Consider the following 9,482-nt stretch of genomic DNA (forward strand, 5'->3'; position numbering starts at 1 on the left):
TGTTGACCAGGATGGTCTCGATCTCTTGACCTCGTGATCCACCCGCCTCGGCCTCCCAAAGTGCTGGGATTACAGGCTTGAGCCACCGCGCCCGGCCCGACAACATCAATTCTAAATGTTCATCCCACTGCCTTTTTCTTTTTACTACCCGAGGGATGGCACTTCCTCATGATGCTTTAGATTCTTTTTCTGAAAAGACATCCCGCTTTTTTTAGTGACCCGGCATGCTTCTCATGGTTTTCCCATGTCTGCCTATAAAGGCTTTCTATTTGGGTGAGGAGTCAATAATGATAATGAACAACAGCAAAGAAACAGCAGGCATCGTTTGCTGAGGGCCTACAATATACACTGCTGTGGAGCCCTTTCAGGCAACCTTCCATAATCTGTACAACTACCAGGTGAGGTCAGTATTACTTTCTCCACTTTATAGATAAGAAAACCAAGACTCAGAGAAGGTTAGTGACTTGACCAAGGAAGGCCATCTTCATAACGGGAGGGCTGAGATTTAAACCATTGTATGGCTAATTCCAAAGCCTGTTTTTTCTGTTCCTATTGCATTATGAGGCCTCCAGTCAGTTTACTAAATGCATAAAGGACTCTGCTTGTTTGTGATTTCTTCCCATCATTATCTCGCAGAATGGAGTAACTTCCAGGTGGTCAGCTCTCCCACTGAAATCCCAGCTGCAGGGTAAGTGGCATGGACATGAAGTGGGCTGAACAGACGGAATGGCAAAGAGACCCCACATGCTTTCCCCCTGCATCAAAAGAATTGTGATTTCATTTCCAAATCACTAACCTGGTGAGGCACAAGCCCAAGAGAGGTCGGAGGCTCGTTCATACGATCGTCACTGCTGCTGGCAATGGCATAGCCCCTGAGGACAGGAAACAATCAGAGCTGCTTATTTAATCCAAGTTTAACACATGGGAGGATGATGTAGCAGAAGTCCTCATAAGATTTATATGGATAACTAAAATGCCCCTTGCTGGGCAGTGGAAGTTAGCAAAAAACTAATTTCCCTGGGACAAGAGGCAAGAAGAATAACTTTAAAATGCATGGTTTGGAGTCAGAAGACCTGAGTTTGTGACCATAGGCAAGTTGCTTAACTTGTCTGTGCTTCAGGTCCACCATCTATAAAGTAGGAATGAGAGAGTTGTGATTAATAAATGAGGAATCGGCCGGATGTGGTGACTCACGCCTGTAATCCCAGCACTCTAGGAGGCCGAGGTGGGTACATTATGAGGTCACGAGTTTGAGACTAGCCTGGCCAACATAGTGAAACCCTCTCTCTACTAAAATACAAAAATTAGACGGGCGTGGTGGCACATGTCTGTAATCCCGGCTACGCAGGAGGCTGAGGGAGAACTGCTTGAATCCCAGAGGCAGAGGTTACAGTGAGACGAGATTCTGACACTGCACTCCAGCCTGGGTGACAGAGTGAGACTCTGTCTCAAAAAAAAAAAAAAAGGAATCTACTACATCAATTGCCAAGTGCAATGTTTGGCATATGACTGGCCGATAAACATTAATTCACTTACTATGAGATAGTCTTGTCAAACATCACAGCACGTTTCTGTACCACAAATTTGAAGTGGAAAATCTTCTAACCTTAACTGTTTGAGCTGACATGAATGCTAATGCAATGGAGGAAGAGGAAATAAAAGTGAAGAATGAATTGGGCAGAACCAATGCACTACTCTGAACAACGGAGTGAAACTTGTGTCACCAAAGAGTTGTGACACAGGGACTGGCGTTTAAACTATGACCAGGGCAAACGTAGCAGACAGAGGGTCAGTGTCAAGGAAGCATAAAATCAGCTCTCAAAGATTTTACTCCAAATATTTCCTGTCAGTGGGTAGCAATAAATTAAATGACCAAGATAGCTAAGGTAGATGACAAAGAGGAAAGCAAAAAAACCCTGCTTTTCGTTTGCCTCAGAGAACCTATACTAGTTATATATGTGACCACAATTTTCAACTGCTGAGGAAAACTCTTAGTCATAGTCACACAAGAAATAGAATATTCATGTTAATTTGCATATTGACTTTCTGAGAACTGGAAAATAAGTCTTCCAAAAATTTGATTTTCTGCTGCCTATACTGCCAACAGCATAACAAAATGGTTAAACATAGTTTGGCGCCACACTGGTTAAGTTAAACCCTGGCTTTTCCATTTACTATTTAAATTTGGCCACTTAACTTATTCTCACTATGCCTCGATTTCCCCATCAAAACTGGGATTAATAATAATAGTTCTTTCCTAATAGGTTTGCTATGAAGATTAAGGGAGGCCAGGTGTGATGGCTCACACCTGCAATTCCAGCACTCTGGGAGGCCAAGGCGGGTGGATCACCTCTGATTACTGAGGTCAGAGGTTCAAGACCAGCCTGACCAACATGGCGAAACCCCGTCTCTATTAACAATACAAAAATTAGCCAGGCATGGTGGTACATGCCTGTAATCCCAGCTACCTGGGAGGCTGAGGAAGGAAAATCACTTGAACCTGGAGGTTGCTGTGAGCCAAAATCATGCCATTGCACTCCAGCCTGGGCAAAAAGAGTGAAACTCTGTCTCAAAAACAAACAAAAAAAAAAGATTAAAGGAGGCAATATTTCTAAAGTGCTCAAAACAGTGCCTAGCACAAAGTAGGCACTATATAAGAGTTAGAAAAATAAAATAAACCATAACGAGTTTGTCCAGAAGGGTATGGAAATGTGGCCCCAAGGGAAACATGTCAAGTTATCTCAGCCCAAAGAACCCGACCTACTTTTTCTAATCTTGTTTTTTTGAGAGTAGATAAAGTAGAATTCTCTGAAAAGTCAGACTGAGAAAAGGCCAAGGTAGACACTGATGAATGACTGCCTACAAAAGCTTTGTTTAAATATTCATCTCCTGCTAGCAAACTCACCCTTCTGGATGCTGCAAAACAGATACCATCAATTCCACAGCCAGGGCTCCTGCAATCATGGCCAATCCTGGACGACTCACAGTGCACTGCTGGTCCAAGGTCCGGTCTCTGGTTGACTGCAAAGAAACAATCATTGATGTGTGCTGAGCATTCTACTCCATTCAACTCTAGCTGTCTCAAATATGAAACGCCTCTGTGACAAAGCTTTAAAATATAACCAGATACTCATTGTTGGCAAAGAACATCCAGCCTCAAGTCATATCATTTCTTGGGATTATCAAGATAAACAAAATATACAATTTAGGTAACTAAATGAGGTAATATGCTAAAAAGGATTAGCAGCTTAAACAAATTAGATTGGGGGATATCAACCAAAAATCGGAGCTTAGCTGCCTCATATAATGGAACTGCATCATGTGCCCCTTTAAGTGACTCAATTCAATTCTACTGTGCTTGGTTGTTAAGTGACAGAGACACAGAAGGAACAATGATTTGCATAGGACAAGTGATTCTGCCCTGCCATTTTAACTGAGCTAACACCTCAGAGTGACCGTGAGATGGGAGCAATAATTTACTCTCCCTGCAGCCCTCAGTTCCTATGTGTCTCTCACAACATGGGCATCACCTCTCTCTCAGTGTGATTCTAGGGTTTACTACAAGCATTTTTTTTCTACAACATGGCTCTAAACACAAGCCTTTGCTGGTTCAACCAAACAGATTCTAACCATCCAACTCTGGGTAAATTAAGAGGTTGTTAGGGATATTTTTGACTCTATGAAAATTGTACCTTATAAGCAGATGGGACTTTACTGCAAGGGACCACTAATCAAATTTGTTGGCAATAACTAAATAACAAGACCAGCTGTATATTATAACACTATGATAGAGATCATCAAGCCATCCTTCTTCATATAAGAGAATGGTCATCTTTTCTTTATATTGGGAGGACATAAAAGCCAGTTATCCAAAAGAGATATGAGTTATTAAGGAAGATGTTTTAAAACAAAGGAAAAATAGAGGGGAGTTTACAGAAAACATCTCTGCATTGCTTCCCTGGAATTATTATCGGTTCTGATAAAGGAAGAGCCCTACAGACTGACTTGTATGAAGTCCTGAAAGCCATAGACTCTTAATTTGTACGGTGTGGTCTTGCTGTTCAAAGCATTGATGCACTTGACCCACTTTGCGCTGTGAGTTGACAGGGAAAGTATTCTTCCTTCCCTTATTAGCATTGCCAGGGAAAATACAAGACACTCAGCTAAATTTGAATTTCAGATAAATAAATTTTTAGTATAAATGGGCCTTGAATACTACATGGGACATATACTAAAAAATTATTCATTAGCAACTGATATTCAAAATTAGCTGGGAATCCTATACTTTTACGTATTAAATCTGACAAGCCTACACACCACTCCTATTTTGCAGAGGCAGAGGGAACCTAAGAGACTTTTTGGAATTACCTAGGAGGCAGTGTCAAGCCATTGATGGAATCTGGTCTTTAGACTCCTCATTTGTAATACTGTCTTGACTAAGAGAAACACAGAAGACAATACTAAGTGCTATCAGGGACTGGTTGGCTGTGGTTTCCTCAATAAGCTTTCCAAAAATATGGTTTGTAGCTGTATTTTTATTGGTGAACAAGGAACAGCTGTACAGTTGATGACGCCAGTCAAGGTTCATAGTAAGAGAATGCCATCCTCCCCAAACTGGAGAATTCTTCTCTTTGTTAAAAAATAATTTTTAAATAGTCATAAGTGAAAGGGTTGTGTCTGTCTGCCTCAGTGCACAAGTTGGTCATAGGAATATTTGGAACTATAGAGAAATCCACTTACATCTCCTGGGGCCACCACATCATTACAGAAGTAACAGCCAAGCTTGTAACCAGGGATGTTCGCAAAAAGTGATGAGCCCAGGAGGTCAGCAGATGCCACAGGGTGGTTTGGATACAAGTCCCCAGCTCCTTGCTGCTTTGGTTTCTTCAGGCCATGTCTCATGACAACAAATGTGTCAAATCCCAAAGCAGCATTGATGACCAGCTGCAGGTTTCAAGGAATAAAGGAGCAGAGTTAAAAAACACATACAGCCACAAACTGTGGCTAATCTATTTGCTCAACTTTTTAAAATTTATTTTTTGCATGTCAGTGTAATTAGATTCTAAAAGCTAATGATGATAAAAGCTACCCACTACTGAGGGCTTATTAAGTAAAAAGACTTGAAAAGTGATGAACATAAATTATCTCATTTAATTTCATTTGAAACTCGTAACAGACCAGGCATGGTGGCTCATACCTGTAATTAATCCCAGCACTTTGGGAGGCCGAGACGGGCGGACTGTCTGAGCTCAGGAGTTCAAGACCAGCCTGGCAACATGATGAAACACTGTCTCTACTAAAAATACAAAAAATTAGCTGAGCATGGTGACATGTGCCAGCAGTCCCAGCTACTCAGGAGGCAGAGGCACGAGAAACGCTTGAACCCCGGAGGTGGAGGTTGCAGTGGGCCGAGATTATGCCACTGCACTACAGCCTGGGCAACAGAGCAAGATTCTGTCAACAACAACAACAAAAAACTCATAACAAACATTTCTCATTTACAGACGAGGATACTGAAAGTCAGAGAAGTTAGTTCTATAACTTGCCCAAGATCACTTACCTGGCAAGAGGTAGGTATATAAAACCAAGTCTACATAGTTTTCAAACCCATTCTTTCCACCATTATGCTATACTGTGATGTCCACATAGATTTTTTTTTTTTTTTTTTTTTTTTTTTTAAAGAAAAGAAAGCAGATACTTGAGACTTATTTTTTTTTTTTTTTTTTTTTTTTTTTTTTTGTTACGGAGTTTCGCTCTTGTTGCCCAGGCTGAAGTGCAATGGCACAGTCTCGGCTCACTGCAACCTCTGCCTCCCAGGTTCAGGTGAGTCTCCTGCTTCAGCCTCCCAAGTAGCTGGGATGACAAGCCCCCACTACTACCCCTGGCTAATTTTTATACTTTTAGTAGAGACGGGGTTTTGCGATGTTGGCCAGCTCTTGAATTCCTGACCTCAAGTGATCACCCAGCCTTGGCCTCCCAAAGTGCTGGGATTACAGGTATGAGCCACTGTGCCTGGCTTAGATCTATTTTTATGACAGCTTTACTGAGATATAATTCACATACCATATAATCCACCCTTCACACAGATTTTTTTTTTTTTTTTTTGAGACAGAGTCTCGCTCTGCCGCCCAGGCTAGCGAGCAGTGGCACAATCTCAGCTCACTGCAACCTCTGCCTCCTCGGTTCAAGTGATTCTCCTGCCTCAGCCTCCTGAGTATCTGGGTGTGTGCCATCACACCCAGCTAATTTTTGTATTCTTAGTAGAGACGGGGTTTCACCATGTTGGTCACGATGGTCTCGATCTCTTGACCTCGTGATCTGCCCACCTCAGCCTCCCAAAGTGCTGGGATTACAGGCGTGACCCACTGCACCTGGCCCAAATATTTTTTGGTATCCCAGTAGCTGGACTTACAGGCACATGCCAAAATGCCTGGCTCCGCATATTTTTTTTTTTTTTTTTGAGACAGGATCTCCCTCTGTTGCACAGACTGGAATGCAATGGCATGATCTCAGTTCACTGAAGCCTCAACCTCCCAGGCTCAAGTGATCTTCCTGCCTCAGCCTCCCGAGTAGCTGGGAGCACAGGTGTGTACTAACACACCTAGCTACTTTTTTGTCTTTTTTGTGGAGACAGTCTCACCATGTTGCCCAGGCTAGTCTCAAACTCCTGGGTCAAGCAATCCTCCCAAAGTGCTTGGATTACAGACGTGAGCCACCATGTCCAGCCCAACATGTGAATTTCTTAGAAACTATTTTTTTATTATACTATAACAACTTTTCATAGTTCTAATTTAACTTATTATCCCAAATTTCTGATTATATAGAAGTTTGAAAAATAAAGAATAACCACACTACAAAAGAAAACAAAAATCACTCACAACCCACAGCTCAAAAAATTACTATTAATAATTTGGGGTATTTCTTCCTACTATTTTCTCCCTTTCCCTCCCATTCTCTCTCTTTCTCTCTTCTTCTTGCCCTCTTTCTCTCTCCTCTCTCAGTAGACAGATAAGTAGACAGATAGGAAGACATATATGTTTATATATAAACATAATTAGTATAAAATATATATAATATTGTATCTTCTTTAATATGTGGCATTTTCCATCTTATTAAAATCCTTTGAAAACATAACTGTGAATGGCTGCATACTATTCCATCATAGGTATGCACCATGATTTAGTTCACTATTGAATACTGTTGGCCCTTTTAGTTGTCATTGACCAACTAGTAGTGAATAAGACAAAGTCTCTGACCTCTTGGAGCTTACATGTTAATGTAAATACAGTATACCTTTCAGAGTAGAGTATCTCAGAAGATTATTATGAAAATTAAGCAGTAAACGATACCTATTACATTGGGTGATGGTGTGCAAGGCAAAGACAGTCTGAAGCAAAAGCCCTTTAGCACTGTGCTACCAGGTCACAAGCCACATCTCTGCCCTGGGGAAGGGAAGGTTAGGGACACTCCTTCCTCTGGGGTGGTGGTATATTAAATCGTAACTGGAGACAGTACCTACCTTTCTCTTGCTTGCAGCAATGACAGCAGGAAGCCACCGGCTCTCCCTGGTGTCCATCAACAGAAAAATGACATCATGGTTTTCGATGAGCTGCTCCAGTTGCTCCACATCCTTGCGGGCCTGCTCCAGAGTGACACTGGAGAAGTTCACTGGATGCCCAGGCATGGGGATGCTCATGTTGAATCCCCTGGCATTCTATGGAAACACGAGGATGTAGTTATCTCTGGAGCAATGGTATAGGCAGTATCTCAGAGCCCACACTTTCCACAGCTGCCTGCACATACTTGTGGTCGCTTACATGAGATCTCCCGGTGCATTATTATGCTGCACCCTTCCCATGTCCTCTCTCTTCTTTACCTCTGCATCCTAGAACACCTTGACCTATCACCCCTGGGCCCTGAGGCAGGGCAGGGCAGGGCAGCGCGGGGCAGCAAGCAGAGACATACGGATCTCAGTTCCAAAGAGGAGAGGGCACATTCTACCTGAGGTAAGGAAGACACTGGAGAAAACTGTGTATCTTTGGCACTTTCCAGCCATCCAAGGCTAAGAAACTTTATCACAGCACCTTCGGGCTACTCAATTACATCTTTTTTTTTTTTTTTAAGACAAGGTTTGCCCTGTCACCTAGATGGCAATGGCACAATCACAGCTCACTGTAGCCTTGACCTCTTGGACTCATGGGGTCCTCCCACCTCAGCTTCCAATGCAGCCAGGACTACAGGCACACGTCACCACACCTGGCTGATGTTTTTATTTTTAGTAGAAGTAAGGTCACACTATGTTGCCTAGGCTGGTCTTGAACTCCTGGGCCCAAGGAATCCTCCTGCCGCAGCCTTCAAATTGCTCAGGATTAGAATGACTGATGATCTTGCCTTAATTCTTCAAGGGTATATGCATTTAAAAAACCCAAATACAAAAGACTCTACTTGGTAACTTAGAGCCAGAAAATCTACTTAGGAGTATGTAGATATTTTTTGTGGGGGAAGGAGTTATGGTGGGTGATGGCAGAGTATGGAACAGAGTAAGGCTTCGCTCTGTCCAAACACAGATGTCCAGCAACCTGAGTTCCCCTGAATTAGGATTTTTTACACAGGCTTTAGAACAGCTCTATAATCTGCCATCTGCCCCTTGATGACCTCATAATATTTTGGCACATTAACAGTGAGTCACATATGAGTGCTAATAATGAAGCCAAGGACACTGACTTTCCACAAAAAAAGAATGTGTTCTAGAATCATAAACTGTACCCTTAGCCCCTATATACCACTTGTCATAGGGAAGTATTTGAAAACATCAGCTTTTTCACTCATTTGACAAACCCCTCACCTACTGAAAAAATAGCTCAAGGGATAGGACAAGCAGATCTTTTTACAAAGAAATACCAAATTTGTAGTTTGTGGACACTTTTTCATTATCTTCAACTTAAACCTAATATCTGGAATTCAAAAGGAGGAGAAACAATTTCAAAAGGAATGAAAAAAGAGTGGCAAGCAAAGCAGGAAAGGATATCAGGCAGCAAGGATTTCAGGAAAAAGAAAGGTACACAAACACGTCCATTTTAACAATGAGACTACCACAACTATCCGGATCTCATTAATTAATATACTAAGTATTATGCACCTACCATGTACCAAATACTGTAATATTTATCTTATGTATTCTGGATAAAAGAAGACTATACCTGTCTTCTCAGTTTGGCTAGCTTTTTCATTCTTTGAAAGGCATCTTTTGAGAAGCTGAAGTTTTAAATTTTTAAAAAGTCAACAAAGTTACCATTTTTATTTATGATATTTACTAGAAATCTTTATATATCACAAGACCACTAAGATGCTTTCTCCTAGAAACTTTATAGGGGCCATTCTGGGTGTCACTTAAGGGCTCAGAGTATTCAATGGTCTCTCCACTCTGTATAGTTAGGACTCCAGTGTCTCCCACCTCACGTGAGCTCTGGAATCTCCATTCT

The 9,482-nt window shown here is 41.8% G+C and overlaps 1 protein-coding gene across 5 annotated transcripts in view; it reads right to left on the bottom strand.

Moving 5' to 3' along the window:
* Positions 1-9,482, bottom strand: part of ATG7 (autophagy related 7) — a 272,173-nt gene that overhangs the window by 183,323 nt on the left and 79,368 nt on the right. For all 5 annotated transcript variants that reach the window (XM_037728839.1, XM_037728838.1, XM_037728835.1 and 2 more), the window contains 4 exons: positions 7,520-7,714; positions 4,741-4,944; positions 2,906-3,021; positions 797-872 (listed from right to left, as the gene is read on the bottom strand). In XM_037728839.1, coding sequence (XP_037584767.1) covers positions 797-872; positions 2,906-3,021; positions 4,741-4,944; positions 7,520-7,714 — 591 coding nt within the window. The remainder of the gene's footprint in view (positions 1-796; positions 873-2,905; positions 3,022-4,740; positions 4,945-7,519; positions 7,715-9,482) is intronic.

This window comes from Cebus imitator, unplaced genomic scaffold, assembly GCF_001604975.1.
Source record: "Cebus imitator isolate Cc_AM_T3 unplaced genomic scaffold, Cebus_imitator-1.0 Scaffold281, whole genome shotgun sequence".
In the NCBI taxonomy this organism is placed as follows: Eukaryota; Metazoa; Chordata; class Mammalia; order Primates; family Cebidae; genus Cebus; species Cebus imitator.